Raw genomic sequence first — 20,112 nt, 5'->3', positions numbered from 1 at the left:
GTGGTAGTGGACCCCATACGCATCCTGTCAGTGGTAGTGGACTCCCATACCCATCCTGTCAGTGGTAGTGGACCCCATACGCATCCTGTCAGTGGTAGTGGGCCCCCATACCCATCCTGTCACTGGTAGTGGACTCCCATATCCATCCTGTCAGTGGTAGTGAACCCCCATACCCATCCTGTGTGCGGTGGTGGGAAAGGATACAGAGGCACAATGGGTTCAGCAACTTTACCCCAAAATGCATTCAGCTTAGCAATTATAGTCAAGATAAGCTAGGTTACATGTTTAACATATATATATCAACAGTCACTTGTAGGAGCTTAGTGTTGTGCTCTGTACAAGATGTTCTGCCGCCTCACAGTGTTCCTCACAAGCCGCACTAAGGAACAAAAGTATCTTTTGTTAAGGCTGCGTGAACGGAGATACTTATAGCTACATCCTCTTTCATTTGCATGTTTGGCCTGGTTTATATAAATCGTAAAATTGGCTAATGTCTATGTGGTTTCTCTCAGTGTTCTCTGGTTTGCCTTTTCATGATTTGTTGACTACATTGCAAACATTTAGGCTGTGTAACAAGCTACTACTGTGCGTCTAGTGGTGATGAGGCCAGTGGTGGAGGAGTGACTCTCTGGCAACCCTTCACCTCTTTACCTCAGGGGTAGTGACCGCTGGCTCCCCCATGCTCGTCCTTGTCTTCCCTTACACTTGTAGCCGTCCGTGGAGGGGTACTGGTTGAGTGTTACCTGCTGAATGATCTCCGTGAAGTGGTACCGGTTGGGCAGCATCCGTGGAGTGATCCGTGTTGAATGTTAACGGTGGAATAAAGTATGGTACTTGTGAATGTCACGGGCTAAGCCGTGTAGTTGATTGATTACTCTATTTTCTACTACAGAATTGCCACTTCAGTTATCCTGCTATCATATGTATATCTTGGCCCGTCCTGCACAGTCAGGATTAATCTGGTGTACTACATATAGTGTAATGGGTTATGTAGCACTCAACCACCCAGTGAGTGAAGTGCTGTTATAATTGTTATTAAATTATAATACTATGAAACACGTATACATTTCGTGTGTTTCTGTGATAAGCAGGTTGTGGTATAAGCCATGGAGTGAGAGCATGTGTTGTCTGTATGGAGATAACAAGTCCCTTCCACAGCCCTGGTAGCGGAGGTATCAAGCTCAACTTTAAGGTACTGAGTACCTTGTGGACCTTCTGTTTTCTTCCTTTTCTTCTTTCTTCTTCCTTCCAAATTCTTCCTTTTGATAGTGATGAGTGGTGGGAGAGCGTAGTGGAGCATGGAGCTGACTGTGTGGGTGTAGGAGATCCTTCCTTGCTGGGGTATACAGGCAGGTGTTCCCGGCTCCTCGCTGTGTACACTGCGACTTGACTCTAGTCCTGAGCGGTCTGTGTTCAGGACTAAGCAAAAAACAAAGAGGTTTTGGGTGGCTTTATCTGAGGGCCACAGCGTCTCTAATGGCCTCGACGGGAACAGGAAGTCGGCGGCTTGTCAAAGGTTCCCCACTATTGGATAAGCTACATGAACCTTTTAAAGATGTGATCTGAGCTGTTTAGTATTTTGAATGTTTCAGTGCGATCAGTCGTGTTGTGCCTGGTTTGTTAGCTTCTCTTTTTAGTATTAAGTCTTTACCCTTCACACCTTTAATAATTGTTTTTCAAAATTATTTTAAGTTTTACCCGAAACGCTTTACGTAACTGTAGGTAGTAACTAAGTGATAGTAACCTATCCACCGCTGCCCACTGGACGAGGGTTATCTTGAGATGATTTCGGGGCTTTAGTGTCCCCGCGGCCCGGTCCTCGACCAGGCCTCCACCCCCCCAGGAAGCAGCCCGTGACAGCTGACTAACACCCAGGTACCTATTTTACTGCTAGGTAACAGAGGCATAGGGTAAAAGAAACTCTGTCCATTGTTCCTCGCCGGCGCCCGGGATCGAACCCGAGACCACAGGATCACAAGTCCCGGCTCCCTGGTCGTGGGGCGGTGTGCAGGACAAACATATCAATTGTGACACTAGCTCTCCACATGTCAGTTTCTTAATTTAGAAACTGTACTTGTGGTCGATCTCGAACCCCTTGTTGATGTGACGACTTATACTGAATTTTGTAACTAGCTCATCAAGATTGTAACTTGCTTAGCTAAATGAATTGTGGGGTTCAGTCCCTGAGCCCATTATGTGCCTCTGTAACCCTTTCCACTACCGCCCACAAGATGGGTATGGGGTGCATAATAAATGAACTAAACTAAACTAACGTAATAGTGGCTTCATTAGATTGTCTAACTCCTCTCCCCACAATTGTACATTACGCTTATGTTCTTTGCACACACATTCTGTTGAATAAAAATGTAAATTTCAATTTGAATTTCATTTTGTAGGGCTGTTAGTTCTGAGGTCGTCAATCTTGCCTTTCATGAGAGTTGACGTAGTTGTCGGGATGATTGTTCCTTTAGCTGGCCGCTCTACTCTTTCCTAAGCGATCATGTTGACCAGACCACACACTAGAAGGTGAAGGGACGACGACGTTTCGATCCGTCTTGGACCATTCTAAAGTCGATGAGAATGGTCCAGGACGGACCGAAACGTCGTCGTCCCTTCACTTTCTAGTGTGTGGTCTGGTCAACATCAACCACGTTATTGTGACTCCTCGTCTGCCTAAGCGATCATATCCTTTCTGAAGATGAAGTCTCGGTGCTTGGGTATAGTAGTCCAGGTGGAGGCGTACCTGGGATTTGCACAATGACTAGCCACTTTCTGTTTCCTTGAGGTCAAAGGTTCGTTTGATTATTCCTAAGGTTAGGATGGCTTTTTTTACCGCAGCTCCTATGCGTATTGAACAACTTTCACTGACTGGAGAGTTACAACTCTAATAGGTTTATTTTTTTAAATCAATTGCAGGGGTCGTGTTGTTGACATGGTAAATTAAATTAAATTTTTTATTCAGGAAAAGTACATAGATGATAAGTTACAAACATAATGCTGGATTTATAGATAGAGTTAGTACATACAAAACCTAAAGCCACTAATACGCCTGGCGTTTCGGGCAAAATTATAGTGGTTAATGATAGTGTATGGTGGTTAATGACCACCATTAATGACAAAATGGTAGTTAATGATAGTGTATATGCCTGACATGTATAAAGTCTTACAATTTTTCAATATTGAAAAGTATTTGCAATTCTTCAGACCATTTCAGAGTTCATGTAGTTTGTTTTCCAAGGCCTCACTGTCATTTTTCGTTCCTCATTTTACCACAGATCTTTCTCATCTGCAAATTTGATGATGTGGAGTGTGATTTTTCTCATCTATGGCGTTTCTGTATATTACAAAAACAAAAGTTGATCCATTTAGGACGACCTTTTACTTTCTTTGTTTTAACAATTGTTTCTGGATCAGTCCTTCTTGTGGTACCTTATAAAAAGTGCTAGAAAAGTCCAGGTCCACTGCATCTACTGCAGTCTTTTGTCAGGGTAAGTGGTTACAGTTTCCAGAAACGTGAACAGGTTATTTACGATAAATTGTTTTACAAAACCATACTGTGATACTTGAATAAGATTGTACACTTTGATAATGGTGGCTGTAGGAGGCCCCTGGTGGGTGTGGCTGGAGGAGGGCCCTGGTGGGTGTGGCTGTGAGGGATGTGGCTGGAGGAGGCCCCTGGTGAGTGTGGCTGTGAGGGATGTGGCTGGAGGAGGCCCCTGGTGAGTGTGGCTGTGAGGGATGTGGCTGGAGGAGGCCCCTGGTGAGTGTGGCTGGAGGAGGCCCCTGGTGAGTGTGGCTGGAGGAGGCCCCTGGTGAGTGTGGCTGTGAGGGATGTGGCTGGAGGAGGCCCCTGGTGAGTGTGGCTGTGAGGGATGTGGCTGGAGGAGGCCCCTGGTGAGTGTGGCTGTGAGGGATGTGGCTGGAGGAGGCCCCTGGTGAGTGTGGCTGTGAGGGATGTGGCTGGAGACGCCCAATCCACACCAACTACTCCAGCTAAATAAGAACTAAACGGCTCGAGTTTCTGCATTTCAATTCATTTTCCCTCCGACTACGGTTACTCAGGATATTTGATATAATTATCCGATGTAGTAGCGTTGCAATCGGCATTATAAAGCGAGGAATATATGAGTAAATGAGGGAGCGGTGGTGAATGATGGTAAGGTAGTGTGAGGGGGGCCCCCACGCTCCACGCTCCTCCAGTGACGGCCACGCTCAGGCATCTCCCCTACCAGTCTCTTGCTGTGGCTGTGGTTCACTTTCTCGGGACAAAGGTTCCATGTATTAGCTCGCTGTAGTGAGACATTCATATATATAGGTAACTGTTTGGTGTTGGTGTGAGTGGTGAGGTGTGTGGATCGCGGTGAGGGAGAGAAAGGGCAGGAGACGGGGTTCATGAGGACGGCTGGGTGGAGTCCCTCACACTCTTAAGTCTACTAGCAAGTTTGGCTAGTCCTTAAACCTCGTCAAATTGTCCTGCCCCTGTGGCCTTCCCCTGTGTCCTTCTCCTGTGGCCTTCCCCTGTGTCCTGCCCTGTGTCTGGAGTGTATAGGTAAACTTGGTTTACTAAGTTAACCAGAGCAACAGGTTGGTGAGCGCTGACTGTTGATGTATGCGGGATAATCAATTCAAATTCAGTTCCAAAACTTTTGTGATTATTGAAGGTATCCTTGGAGAGGGAGGGATGTGGTTATGTCACTGACAAGTAACGGAGTGAACACCAGGTTAACCTGCGCTCACATATATTGATTCACCAAGACCAATCATAACTGGATGAAGTGATGATGTGTACAGTACAGTACCAACATAAAAAGTTGACCTCTGTTGTGCTTTGACAATGTTTTGTGGTAGTGTTAAGAGAGGAGTCTCTTACACACTCACACAGTTTGTTTATGAACCAATAATTCCTGCTCATATTAGGCTAAACAAGACCTTTTATTGATTTTTTTTTTTTGTTAGCATGTACAAATGATTAAATTGTTAAAGCATTTAGGCCTAGTCTATATGGGTTTTAATCCTTAAATGTTAGGCTAAAGGTAGTTTGTTCTACAAAAGTTAACACATTTCATAAATAATTATATTTCCTGACTAAAATTTTTTGACACTTCAAGCCTATTATTTCAACTGAGGAGAAAGCAATTACTGTACAGTAATTGATCCTCTTGGAGGACATAAACACATTAACTAATTTCTGTCCTTTGACAAGCCATCGGCTTCCTGTTCTCAGCGAGGCCGCTAAAGTGTTAGTGGCCCTCATGGAAATTTTCAGAATTTATCTTTGCTTGTATCAGCAGTCTTTCAGAGATCTTTGGAATTATTCTTAGTCTAATTCCTAGTGTTGCAGATGTCATCCCCTACAAGAAACACTTAACATAATTATCCCAGTGCAGCTTGGTCTGCACTCTCAGTTGGCAGTTGTAAATCAATAATAATAATAATAATAATAATAATAATTCTTAATAAATATTATTTATCTCGTTACAAATTGTGCGAGTACCACTTTGCCACCAGCACTTAAGTCAATTGTTACTATTAATCACCCACCACTACATCTGTTGCTCCTATTATTAAAATTTGCTCTTTTGCCAAAAGTACCTCAAGTTGGCTGACAGCCCCTTAACATTGTTACTTCCTCTTCCAGTAGACGCAGATTTCCACTACCACCACCACCACCCCTAAAACTGCCAATATGAAGGAATGCTGGTCACCGTGGTACTACTACGACGACATAAAGTCGGCCAGCAAAGCGTGTGCGGCAACAACCATCTTCTTTAGCACCTTTTCTATCATCTACATTTGCTACTGCCTGGATGGTGGTGAATCCTCCCAGTTCTTCTTACCTTTGTTTGAGACAGACGTAGACACAAGTAAGTCCTCCCCGCATCGCTTACCATGTGATGAACACCCATCATTTTTGGGGGATGAATATAAGCTTGTCCTGCATAGTGTTTACTCCCCCCCCCCCACATGTCCGTGTAAACCCCCTCATATCCTTGTAATGCCTTTTATGTCATTGTAACCCCCCAATATCCTTGTAACCTCCCATATCCTTGTAACCCCCAAAATCCTTGTAACTCCCCCTGCATCCCCATAACCCCAGCATCCTTGTGAAACCCCACTTCCTCATATCCCCTCCTCCACATCCTCGTAACTTCCTCTCCACCTCCTTGTAACCTACCTCAACTTCCTTGCAAACACCCCTGCATCCTAGTTACCCCCACATCCTTATAACCCCTGCTCCCACATCCTTGTTACTCTGTCCTAGCAATCCCACCCCCTTCCCCACATAACTGTTAGCCCATGCTGTCCACCCATTCAACTTATACACGCAATTTCCAGTTGTGTGTACAGTATAACCCTCTCACCTGAATAGGACCTTGTGTATCATCCCCCCCCTCTTCTAGCTAAAGTATAGGAAACAGCATGTTCTGTTATCTTGTGGTTCTAACAGAATCCTGTGGAACCGTGTGGTTCTATGTGGGCCACATTGTATAATAGTTATTGTATTTTAAGAAAAAATATTGTCAAATGGTCATGCCCATCCTTAAGATTGGATGGAATGAAAGTGTGACAGTCCCTGTTTGTTCACTCAAGCATCAGTATAGTAACATTTGTATTTTAAGGTAGGGTAAAGTTATCATCCCTTTGCATCAAAAACTCATAATGTGCCTACGTTGCTGAATAAAATTTAATCTAAAAAATTTTAGGATATTTTTTTTAAATGCCTCCCTGCCCCATGAAAGTTTGAAACTTGGCATTAGTGAATTAATATTTTTTTTCTAAGGCAGTTAGAATTCTTAAGCTGTGGAATACTGCGAGGATAGATGCCTAAGAAAGGTGCATCATGGGGAAGAAAAAAGATATGGTCAATGACTGACACCATAGATGCCTAAGTGCCTATGGTTGACCTTAAAAAAAAACACCAAAACATGCTGACATGCCATGTTAAATACTAAGAAAGGAGCCATTAAACATACGGGTGGCTAATACCGGTGATCGCTTTATTGAGATCTATTGAAAATGCGACCAAAACTTGTGTACCATTCTGCCTTGTACATTCATATTTGATTTTAGTATTCAACAGTTCCCATAATGCAAGCCACTGGACATTTGGGTGGATGAAAACAGAGGCACCTGCAGTTCTTATGGGTAACAAATACTGTCTGCTTTTATTGAAATGATGTGTAAAACAATAGTAGTGAAAGCATAGTGAGTATAATATATATACAGTATATGTCAATACTGGTAAGATTCCTCTCTAAATGGGTTGTGTAATAATTAGACCTTCAGCATCTGTTGGACAACCAGAAATAAGGTTGCTGACCACTTTGCTTGTGCTGTAACATCAGCCACCTACAGTACATATTTCAGTTAATACTCTTATCTAAATAAAGTATTTCATCTACTATCTGCAGTCTAAAGTGTGGTGTCATTTTATAGATGAACATAACGTTCAATTTATACCCGAAGTATTATTAAACATTTTGCAATAGTCAAACAAGTAAAAATGCAAATTAACACGCTTGAATTCCTGGTGAGTGGCCAACTTGAACCTCCTACAAGTGAGCTAGGCAGGAGTAGCTGGCTGTTTGCTGAATTGGAAACACAGTTTTTCTTAATCGTTTTATGTTTGTGTGGCCATTACCATAACAAAGAAATGACGACACTGCGAATGACCTGAGAAAGATGAGCCATGGAACAGGGAACTGTTTTTTTTTTTTTTTTTTTTTGACACAATATCAGCAATACAAAAATTTTATTTAATGAGCACATTGCAATAAACAATTCCTCCCTTTAATCTTAAATATTTTTGCAGGTTCTATTTTTTTCATCTAGGCAGATGATAGAGGATTTTCTAAATAAATGACATAATTGTCACATATGCTGAGTTTTTGAAAGAATAATACTTCATATACTGTACAGTATTTATATTTTAGGTTAATTTCAGAAAAGAAGGGATCAGTGGAACTAGTACAGTATATTGATATAACTAGGAAGAATGGTAGATTTCCCTATATATTGATCAATGCATAGAGCAATCAAAAGGTTAATTATTTATTAAATACTAAATAAATTTATCTTTCAACAGCCATGAAAAGTGCTGGTGGATTTATGATCTTCTTCTACATTGTGTACATTATAACATCTATCCTGATGGTGAAGGGGCTAAGCATAGAGCTTCGAGGCCTCATTTTGCCATGGCTCACACAGAACCTCATCTACATCCTCATGATCATCGCCTTTGCTCTCTGGCTTCAGGCCTCCTACTACCATTACGTGAGTCATTTGTGTGTGTTTGTGTAATTAAGTGTAATTACCTGAGTGTAGTTACAAGATGAGAGCTAGGCTTGTGGTATTGCATCTTCCCAGTACTTTCATATATAATGTTTTGAAACTATTGACGGTTTTGGCCTCCACCACCACCTCGCTTAACTTGTTCCAACCATCTTCCACAGTTTGCAAAGAAAACTTTCTAATATTTTTTTGGTACTCTTGTTTCCTTAACTTGAATCTGTGCCCTCTTGTTCTTGAAGTTGCTGGTTTTAGGAATTCCTGTTTGTCATTTTGGCCAATTTCTGTTATTATTTTGTAAGTGGTAATTATATCACCTCTTTCTTCTATCTTCTAGCTTTTGCATAGTTAATGCCTCTAGCCTCTCTTTGTAACTCTTGTTTTTCAGTTCCGGAAGCCATTTTGTATTGTGCCTTTGCATCTTTTCCAGTTTATTTATGTACTTGAGATATGGGCACCATACAATTGTTGCATATTCCAATTTTGGTCTCACAAAAGTCATGAACAGTTTCTTTAGTATTTCACCATCCATGTAATTAATTAAAAGTGAATTTGAGGTTGGAAAGTGACACATGCGCTCCTCTCGCAATGTTCTTTGTGTTCCTCGAGTGACAGTCTACTATCCAAAACCACACCTAGATCTCTTTCTTTGTTAGAATTATTTAATTCCTTTCTACATAATTTGTAAATTGTATGTGGTGTATTTTCTCCAATTCCACATTCCATAACATGGCATTTATTCACAATGCATTCCATTTACCACATGGCACTCCAAGCACTTATTTTATCTAGATCAATTTGAAGGACATGATAATTATCTAGGTCTTCCCTAGTAGCTTAACATCATCAGCAAACATGTTCATATAAGTCTGTATTCCTTCTGGTAGGTCGTTTATGTTGACGAAGAACATTACTGGTGCAAGAAATGAACCCTGTGGTACTCTGCTAGTAACACTCCTCCAGTCAGATTAATTGCCTCCGATTACCAGCCTCATTTTTGTCAGAAAATTTTTCATCCATGTCAGAAGTCTCCCTGTCACCCCTCCAGCATGTTCCAGTTTCCAAAAAACCTCTTTTGTGGGATTCTGTCAAAAGCCTTTTTTAGGTTCAGATAGACAGTCTACCCAACCATCTCTCTCCTGTAGAATTTATGTGGCTCTTATCATAAAAACTAAGTAGATTTGTTACACAGGATCTTTCTATTTGAAAATCAAACTGACTGACTGACTTATTAGTCACTACTTTCCAGGTGTTCTACCCATTTGGTTTTAACTAATTTTTCTAGGGTTTTGACTACCATGCTTTTTAATGATACACGTATATTATTTTGATGGTTTTATCTGCCACCATTTTTGTAGATTGGAACTATGTTTGCCCTTTTTTTTTATATATATCTGCTATGATCACTGTACACAAGTATGTCTGGAATATCAATTGGAGTGGAATGCTCAGCTCAGTTGCACATTCTTGCAGCACCCAAGGTGAAACACCATGTGATCCAACTGCTTTATTTCTTCCTAGCCCCTTGAGTAATCTCATTTACTTCCTTGCTTAGCAACTAGTCTTTCCAATTAAATTCATTAAAGAATTTGCTAAGTTCCCCATAGTGCCCTCTCTTGCAATCAAGTTTATCAACTATTTCAATTTCCCCATTCCCTTCTAGATTATATCTCGTTGCATATTTAATTTCCAAAAAGACATTGTCACTCTTTCCCAATGAAGGAAGTTATCGAATGTCAAATATCTCTTATTTTCTGGTGAATATTAAATCCAGTATTAATGGAACATCCTCTTCCCTCATTCTTGTGACTTGCTTAATGTGTTGATATATGAATGTTTCCAGGATGAGGTTTACAAATCTGCCTGTCTAAATGTCAAGTGTGTTGCAGTTAGTAAGTTTGATTTTGTTTCAGCTGCTGTCGGTATTGTGGACGTGCCTCTACTTGCTCTTCGCTGCCGCCCATGTGAGTAATTCACTTATTGGAACTAATTTAATTAAATAAGCAAATTTCAATTTTGTTGAATGCTAAGTTAGGCTAAATCAGACTATATGTGTGAATTTAATGAATTAATAAAATGTACCCAGTATCTGTACCCAGTTTGATAACTGACTACAGATGAACATGTTAAGTCCCTCCAGAACCACCTGCTTCACATTTTGGAACTGGTAGATTCAAAAGTATTGAGAATAAAGAAAAACAGGAATGCTGTGTTATTAAGTAAGGTAACTTCAGCAGAATACATTTGATAACTCTCTACTGTTTAGCTTGCATTCCACCCAAGTCAAGTTTTTTCTTAACTTTTATTTAATTTTCAGATATACATGCACAGGTGTGTCAAGAGCCAGTATGACAACATAAAGATGATTCAGGCTCAAAACATTGAGCAGCTTTTCTAATCATGTCTGCAGATGCCAGCTTCAACATGCCTGTACTGATCGTGTCTTGGGATAACGACTTCAGTACATCTGTACAATATCCGTCCATCAGAACATTCCATGTGAATACTGCACAAATTTAAATGATACCTCAGCAACACTTGCCTAGTAGTGCCCTTGTATGATTCTTTGCAACTGTTGCCTGTTAATTGTCCCTGTATGATGCTAATGTGATATGTTAGTATCATGTCTCTTGTTCCATTTAGGGCTTCACTGGTACAATACCTGTTCTTGCTAGGAACAGATACTCCATTTCATGTCCATTCTCAGATTCCACATTGATGATGCTAGTATTACACACTCCATATGTGTCTATTCCCTGATGACACTACAAACAGATCTGTCTAATTACCCAAAGCTTCCTAGCATTACCTAAGTAATGAGTAAATATGAGATATTTACTCACTATAATGTTGGTGCTGAATGTAGAACATGAAAACACATATTTTTACTCTGAAATAATATATATTTTTATAATGAAACTGGGTACATCTAATTACCCAAATCCACAACATTATCACTTAGAACGTCGACTTCCTGTGGCATCACCTGCCACTTAATATTGTCTAATTTCGTTATAAAATTGTATTATTTCAGAGTAAAAATCTATTTTTTCATGTTCTACATGCAGCACCAACATTATAGTGAGTAAATATGTCATATTTATTCTTTACGTACGTAATGCTAGGAAGCTTTGGGTAGATTTAGGTAATTATACGGACCGCTACAAATGGGTTTTCCACGTTTGTTCTATACCACTCTGAAGGTGGTACCAACAATCTACATGATGTCCATTCCTTGATAATATGACTAGCACATGTTCCACATGCTATTCATTCCCTAATGTTAACCATGCGATGTTACTAAGAGATATTACATATGTGGTTTAATTTTTTGAGGCTACCTTGATATTGTTACTCTACATATATAAATTTACATAAATTTAAACATACTGTACTCATTTCTTTACACTCATTCTTCAGTTATTATCTGCTCACCCGATTGACGTCGCACAAAATTTAGATTTAAAGTTTTTCATAATGTCAGCTTTGTATGTAGTTGTTGGGTTAGGGGCAGCTACAGCGCCGGGCTGTATGTACCGTATCAATCCAGGCGTAGCTGGAGAGTCCCGGTGAACCAGCAGGGTGCCCTTCGAACACAGGCAGCACTGGTTACAGATGCCTGTGTGTGGCCTGTAGGAAGTGAAACGTCAAACGCAGGGTGTTGTAATGCAAAATCTCCTCCAGGCCATGTCATTGAGGAGAAAGGAAAGTGTGAGGTGGGAGGTTTGGATGCGAACAAGTCGCTGCAGAGATGTATTCGCCTTTCGTGTAAAATAAGTGTAGTCCTCATTAACATTCAGAATATTTCACTGTACTGTATACTGTATATAAATTAACAGTTTAGTCCTCAATGCTTTTATTGTTCTTTTACATAAAAGATCAAAGTTTTATGCGCTGAAATTTGCAACCCATGTTCCTACAAGAGTGCATATAATTGGAATAGTGTATAAATACAAAATATGGACATCAGACAATTTACAAATTGTCCCTAGTGACACATAATCAAGGAAGAAAAAACAAAGACAATAACCTAACCTAGTATACATCCCCACAATCTCTACACACCCCTGTCCTTTAACCCTTAAACTGCTCCTGTTGCCCACAAGAGATAGACCGATGATGGTCCTGTCATCTGAAAGAGATTTAATGTGCTTCATATACAAAATTCCTATAGATTCTATGGATGTCATTCAACACTAGTAGTACTGTAGTAGGCATCCATCAGTCTCGGGAGACTATGGAGTTGCACTTTAGTTGTCGGTCTAGAGTGGCCTCTCCAGGGCGCAAAGCCAGGTAGGTTGATACGGAGGAGAAGCTGTTACCCAAACAGCAGGTCCCCCCCTCTCCACGGTGCCGAAAGTCTCCAATGGAAAGGCAGATGCCAATATAATTGTTGTCACAGGAACCGAGAGCTCTGGAGTTGACCTCGAAGTTGGGTAAAGAAGGCACAGGGACTCCTAACCCGGAGACCGTCGTGGTTGGGGCCGGAGAATTACTAATATAATTAATTAATAATTATCACTCTTCTGCTTGGTCTTGAAGGAAGCCAGCCTTGGGTGAAAGAGGGCTTAGTTGCCTTCCTAAGCATTATGACGCCTTAGTTGCCTTTCTAAGCATTATGAAAAAAACAATTAGCACCGTGTTTTATCTGCTATGCAATTAGCACTGTTGAATGGTTGGGGATTGAGTTCAATCTCCAACCATTCAAGTGGTTGGGCACCATTCCTTTCCTCCATCCTATCCCAAATCCTTATCCTGATCCCTTCCAAGTGCTATACCTGTATAGTCATAATGGCTTGGCTCTTTCTCCTGATAATATTCCCTTCTCTGAGAGAACTTTGAGAAATGAGACGGTATAATCGCATTTTTCCGGTGAGGATACTACATGCCTGGATTCTGTGAAGACTTTACATTGACATCATTAAATTGATAGCATCATTTTCATTGATGCTGGGGTTAATTGGGTCACGAACATCTTGAGCACAGGGTAATATGTGAATGCCATTTACATGTCTGAAACATACAGAAACACACAAACATAGAGCACATATGGCAACACTTCATCTTGAATGCACAGAGTAACACTTATTGCCTTATAAACATCTTGATCACAGAATGGGCCCATTAATTTGTATTGCCTTTTGCAAGTCTTTATGCTTCTCTTCACCCCCTTCCCCCAGTGTTCCACAGTAGTGGCTGGCAAGAGTCTGTTGGCGTCTACCTTATTCTACAGTGCCTCTGTTGGAAGACCTTTTACGGTCTTCCAACGAAGAAGGTAAAAGAAGTCTTTTACGTTCTAGGATTTTTGTGCAGCGAGATGCTTTATTATTTAATCATATTTTGTTTTGTTTTTAAATGTTTTGACTAATTACAAAGCACACATTTAATTAAAATGTTAAACTGCATATTTAGTATGTGCCAAAAGTTGCATCATTTTCTGTTTTAGTAATGGAAATGTGATTTATTAAAATATCAGCAATTTATATATATACGATACTGTATTTTGTTGTGCACCTACATAATAAATTGTGACTAATATAGAACTAATTCACCAGGAAATAGGTTACGGTCATACACTAATATTAGTTTTAATATAAAGCTACAGTACAGAGGTATACTACTGTTTTTTGTGTTTTGTTATATATAGAGTTCACTGTGTTGTATTTCAATATACTGTGTACTATACATAAATTGTATCACAGTAAGCTTACAATGGTACCAATTGTATGGCATAATGGTTTTACAAAATAGTTCAAACATGTGTGTACAGTACATTGTGTTCAGACATTGATTTTGTCCAGATGTCTGAAGGCTGGCAATTGCACAGATTCGACTTGAATCCTATATATTCAATAGCAAAAAATAGAAAAAATATCACTGTACCATGTTTCTTGTTACTTAGTTGCTAACAATATTTGCATACTTAAGAAAGGCACATGGTATTTATTTTTGTATAATGTAACTTTTTATATAGAACACCTTTGAACTATGACTGTAGTCAGTAGTAGAATTTGTTATACACTGTGTTTAAATGTCATTTGTGTTTAATTGTAATTCTGATTTGTTTTAAGGATATACAGTGTCTTTCTTTGTGTATAACATTGTGTAACACTGAAAAAAAAAAGGGAGGTCTTTAGGGCCTTTTACAGTAGGCATCATTCTCGACTCGTAATCAGTGATCTTGGGTTTGATTCACAGGTGCGACAGAAATGGTTGGGCACATTTCCTTTCTCCTAATGCCTTTGTTCACCTAGTAGTATATATGTACCCAGGAGATAGGCAAATATTGTGGGGTTGTATCCTGGAGAGGGGCAATAGTTCGACCTTGGGGGACCTCGATACAAGCCTTAAGTATGTAGTATATATATACCAACCCGTTCTCGCAAATTTAATAAGTCAATATTGACTTATTAAATATGTGCATAGGTGACATACTTAACATAATAGATACCCTTAAAAAGATTCATAGAAAACACCGACCTTACCTAACCTTGTTAGTATCTTAAGATAAGCATCTTATTGCTTCGTAATTACAATTATTACCTAACCTATAATAGGTATAGGTTAAGTAATAATTGTAATTACGAAGCAATAAGATGCTTATCTTAAGATACTAACAAGGTTAGGTAAGGTCGGTGTTTTCTATGAATCTTTTTAGGGGTATCTATTATGTTTAGTATATCACCTATGCACGTAGTTAATAAGTCAATATTGACTTTACGAATTTGCGAGAACGGTTTGTATATACTGTATACAAAGACTTCCTGTCCTTAACAAAATGAATTAAAAGATTTTAATGTTGTACTTTCATGAAAAATAATATTAAGTATCGTTGTATGAATTTACTTTCATGACATTTGCTAAACAGTTTCTAAGCATTCCAGGCAGCAGTTAGTGTTACTAGATGATATACAGTACAGTATTAACATTAAGTACTGTATATCTAATATGTGATCATATGAATTTATTATTCCAAACACATTACTGTATTTTGTACCAGCTATGTTACTTTGCCTTTTTTCTTCATTTAAAGATTCTCATTTTCAGTATTCATTCATAAGAAAAGATTACTAAGGAAACTAATACAGTGGTACCTCCACTTAGAATTTAATCCATTCCCAGAGACGGGTCGTAACTCGAAACTAATTTTTTCCATAAGAAATAACTTAATTTGAATTAATCTGTTCCACACCGCCAAAAATATTAACTTAAAAATATATTTTATACTGAATACCACTCTTTGTATTAGCTACAATACAGTATGTTTAACTTACCTTTATTGAGGACTCTTGTTGGCATATGGAAGACGGTCAGGAAGTGGGGAGGAAGTGTTACTGTTTGGAAGGAGAGTTCCCTCTCATTATAACTTCAGGTAGTGATGACTTCTCTGGGGTACTCTCTCTCGTATATTGTGCAGGCATACCACTAGGACCTGGTTGTGGCTCACTGCTTGCTTGTCATACTAAGAATCTGTCTAAAGACACTTGTTTTCCCTACATTTTAACACTTATTTGTAGTGAGACATCACAGTATCATTTAAAAGGTGAATGCAATGATCTGCTACAGCTTCATCTGGGCACGTTTTTTCAACAAAACTTTGCAGCTCTTCCCATACTTCACACATTTTCATAATGAGGAAGGGACATCCTCTACTGCATCTACTTGCAACTATTTTCTTAGGTTAAACCTTACCACTGACTTTATTGAGACCATGGCATGATATACAGTACAATAATTACTTTTGTTCAAAAAACAAAAAAGCACAAAAACAATTAAATTATTTATAAAGAATTCAAGCGCGATTGTCACTAAGCGGGTGGCTCAAGTCACCAGAAACCACGTGCTCGGTTGACCCCATGTGTGTATCGACAGTCACTAGTCGAGGCAAAGGTCACAAGTCAAATTTTCCGATGAAATTGGGGTCGTAACTCAAAATTTGTAAATCGAGTTTGCACTGTATATTTTGTATGTTTGTATTTAGCATCTTTATATAAATGCTAATAATTCATGTGTAATTTTCCAATTTGTATTTTGATAATTAATTACAGTATTGTATTTGCCGGAGGATAGGATTGTTTTTTTTTGGGGCGGGGGAAGGGGGCCACCAACGACCCAGTATATGTTATATTTACACACAAAATCATGTGTTTTTCTTACAAAACCACTTAAAAATTATTTTAAATAAATACATTATATGACAACTTTTTTTTTAGCAAAATATTCTTGTAAATTAGAGGCATGCTGGGGGAAAACGTGATTATACATCCCCCATCGTGAAATGTGATAATCACACATTAATGTATAAATAAGGTAATGTAATATTTATACTACAGTAATTGGGATTAAAATCTCAGTTCAAAGATGTACACATTGAATCTTGTTTTGTATGAATTAATGTATGATTATTAACTATAATAAACATATTGACTCATAGTTAATGTTTAATTGATCTGAACATTAATGGAGTTTGTGATTCTGGAGAATGCATTTGCAAAACCAATTCTTTTGCTTAAGTTTAAAAGTAAACAAGTTCCTAATGCTGTAAAATTTAAATTTGCCTTGAGTTCTGTGTTTTCAGGATGTCATGAGGTTTTCTACAGACTGCATATGCTGTATAACCATACAATCATTTCACTCATCTATTTATTATATATGTCACACTATGGTATACAGTATAGCATTATAGATAAACTGCAACACTCCAGCAGCCATCAAGAGCAGCTCAATGGCTGCAATACCAGCAAACTGTAACCCTCCACTGGTTCATAAGACCAGGCATACTGTACAGTACATTCAAATTTTGTACAATCACTGCCTCCTTTTAAACCAAATCCAAGCAGCCTTAACTGTTACCATATCAGTTTTGCTCATTCATTTCCTGCTACCTCAAACATTTTCCATGTCTTCATCATTGCTAAATTGATCAAGGCATCTTCACCAGGCACCTATTGTCCATTTAGCATGTGTGAACTATCTCTGTGTACTCTACCTAATTTGTGCATTATCAACTTATGATCTTTATCTGACATTTTCATTCCTTGCACTATTCTAACACCACATATGGTTCTCAGAATGTCCATTACTTCACCAATTCTTAATTTTCTCGTTCATACTATACACTGTCTGTACATAGTGTCCTGCACCAACACTTCATGCAGCTCTCTTGCTGAATCTATTTCCGATATTTTTACTAGCAGCAAGAAAACCTAACCAAACCCTTGGAATAATCAAGTGTACCTTTGACGACTTTTAAGGAAGAGAAGGTAGTGATCCAAAAACTTGGATTACTGTATCCAAGCATAGATACCTCATCTTCAGAAGGACATAGCTGCTTTAGAGAAAGTGTAACACCGAGCCACAAAAATCATTCCAGAGTTAAGTCATCGCTCATATCAGGAATGATTGAGGACCACAAACTTGTAAAACTTGTAAAATTACACTTGTAAAATATTGAAGAAGTTGGAGGGTGTTGATCAGGAAAATGTCGTCAAAAGGTCAGATGTAACACGAACAAGAAACAACTGTTACAGGTTCAACAAGCCACAGTGTAGGAGTGAGAACAGATGCTTTTACACCCACAGGGTTATAAACCTATGGAACCGCCTACCCGCCGAATCCGTAGATGCCAAAACTTAAAATTTAAAATCAAGCTGGAAAAGATCAGGGCAAATAGAGGGACTTTTGACAAGGCGCCGGCTTCCTGTCCTCGTTAACCTTTGGAGAAAAGTCAACATCATGCTACAAAAATCATCCCAAAACTAATTTACCTCTCATGCCAACAACGGTTTAGGGCCACAGGATTAATAACACTCCAAACCCGACAGGGCTGATCTCATTTTTTTTATTTATTTTCATATTTACAAGAGTTCTTACACTTTTAAAGCCACTATAGCATGCTTTGCGTTTCGGGCAAGTCCTCAATTCTAATTTTTCCCCGGAATATGACCCGCCAAATCGTTTAACAACCAGGTACCTATTCATTGCTGGGTGAACAGAGGCTACAAAGATTGGTGCGTAATCAATCCTCCCCGGCCAGGATACTAACCCAGGCTAAAGTGCTCGCGAAGCGCCAGGTGAGAGTTTTACCACTACGCCAAGGGGGAACACGGGGACATTGAAACTTTTAAAATGTATTACCGAACAATTTGGAGGATATTGATCCAGCCCCCTGCTTTAAAAGCTCAGATGTAACTCATGCAAGAAGCAACGGGTTCAAGCTTAACAATTTACAATGTAGGACAGAAAACAGATCCTTTTTCATAGGGATTTAATCCCATGGAACCGCCTACCCGCTACAATCGTAAATGCGAAACATTGCTTCAATTCAAGTTCAGCTGGATAAATTCATTAGGACAAATGGGGGGAATCTTTGACAAGCCACTGGCTTCCTGTCCTCGTAGAGGATATTAATGAGATGGTGGCCCTCAGGTAAATTCGTGGTCGAATCAGGAATCGGCTTCAACGTTCATAAGCATATTGTTTACCTTAAAATCTTTATATTTTCTTTGAAACATTAAAGAAAGAAAACGTATATTTTGAGCGTACCTACAATTCAAATATCAAGATGTATTTGTTTAATAACTCTGTTCATGTGCAAACTAATTAAGACAATTTATAATGACAAATAATATATATTATCATAAAATACTAGAGGAGAGAGTAAAGACAGGGTAATAGGGCAGAAGAAGGTAGTAGTGCGGGAGCGGGGTGCAGACGACGGTGAGAGCCAGAAGAGAGACACGCACATACCGTGTCACGACGGTGCTGGAGGTGCGTGTCTTGCTCTGCTCCTCACCACTCCTCCAGACACCCCCCCGCGGCTCCGTGTCTCGCCAGCAGCGTGGTCCACGACCCTCCAGTGAGTACTCCGGAGGTGTGACACCTGCCACAGTCACCTGTACCTGCTTATGCTCTGACTGTATCTTGTCATGTTTGTTTACCTTGGGATACTAGAAGGACAGGGTTCGATTCCCCGGGCAGGACGGTGGTTTTTGGGCACATTTCCTTAGTGATTGGTGATTCTTCACCTAACAGTAAATAGGTACCTGGAAGTGGGAGTTAGGGAAGTGTTTGTGGGTTAGAGACAGCGGGTGTATGGCCCAGGGGGACCGCTGTAGGTGTAGCTTGCCGTGTCTCGGACTATAACATGCCAGTTATGTTGACAACTTTACCATAAAACACTATTGGATTGCTGATAAACTGGTAAACTGGTAGGCTTTGGGACGGGCAACACTTTCCCCTAATATTGTCAGTATGGGAAGTTTGGCGCAGCTCGGTCAGTGAATGGGAAAAAAGATTATGGGAAGGTAATAAAGCTTTCACTTGTATTTAGTCGGCCGCGTGGGCGTTATAATTATAGTCAAGGTGCTGTCACGGCACTTTGTCTACCTTGACACTGTCAGTGAGACTTGTCATGACTGAGGTGGTCACGTGGCGGGTGTGGGGCTGACACTGGTCCCTGCTGCTTGTGGCCGCTGACAACAGCCTTCATGTGCCAGCCAGCATGCTGAGGAATGTGCCGAGTGGTCAGATATTCATTTTCAGAGAGTTGACAGTGAGGCAGTATGTCTCGAAACGATTATATAAACAAGACTTATAGCAATTATGGTTTACTTTGAAGTCGGTGTTAAAGGGTTGACGTTGACAAGTGACTTGCTGGGAACTCTGCGGTAATCTTGGCGAGACGTGACTCATCCCAGCTGACGAAGGAAGAGCAACACGGTGACATTTTAAAGACTATTCTGTGCCTGAACGCCGTAAGCCAACTACCTACAACTGTAATGCATTTGGGCAAGTTGCCGCATCATGCCCCTGGTCCGATAT

The 20,112-nt window shown here is 39.7% G+C and overlaps 2 protein-coding genes across 9 annotated transcripts in view; both read left to right on the top strand.

Moving 5' to 3' along the window:
• The first annotated feature begins 1,117 nt into the window (after positions 1–1,117).
• LOC123765430 (uncharacterized) lies at positions 1,118–16,722 on the top strand. Of its 7 annotated transcripts, none has more exons than XM_069334016.1 (5): positions 1,118–1,192; positions 5,642–5,864; positions 8,087–8,274; positions 10,203–10,253; positions 10,607–12,140. In XM_069334016.1, the coding sequence occupies exons 1-5, from the start codon at positions 1,133–1,135 to the stop codon at positions 10,685–10,687; spliced, it is 603 nt and encodes a 200-aa protein (XP_069190117.1). In that variant the 5' UTR covers positions 1,118–1,132; the 3' UTR covers positions 10,688–12,140. The 7 variants fall into 7 exon arrangements, with proteins under 7 accessions (XP_069190117.1, XP_045609943.1, XP_045609944.1 ...); XM_045753987.2 differs by lacking the exon at positions 1,118–1,192 and adding an exon at positions 4,155–4,315 and having other exon boundaries at positions 5,639–5,864; positions 10,607–16,722; XM_045753988.2 differs by lacking the exon at positions 1,118–1,192 and adding an exon at positions 4,160–4,315.
• Positions 16,723–18,991: 2,269 nt separating this feature from the next.
• PCB (Pyruvate carboxylase) overlaps positions 18,992–20,112 on the top strand; it is a 57,371-nt gene continuing 56,250 nt past the window's right edge. Inside the window, exon 1 of one of the 2 annotated variants that reach the window (XM_045753978.2) lies at positions 18,992–19,147. The gene's annotated coding sequence lies outside the window, so the exon portion shown is untranslated. The remainder of the gene's footprint in view (positions 19,148–20,112) is intronic. The other variant, XM_045753979.2, reaches the window with a different exon arrangement.

This window comes from Procambarus clarkii, chromosome 30 (genome assembly GCF_040958095.1).
Source record: "Procambarus clarkii isolate CNS0578487 chromosome 30, FALCON_Pclarkii_2.0, whole genome shotgun sequence".
NCBI lineage: Eukaryota > Metazoa > Arthropoda > Malacostraca > Decapoda > Cambaridae > Procambarus > Procambarus clarkii.
Note: the sequence above shows the minus strand (reverse complement) of the source record. Positions and strands in the feature narration are given on the sequence as shown.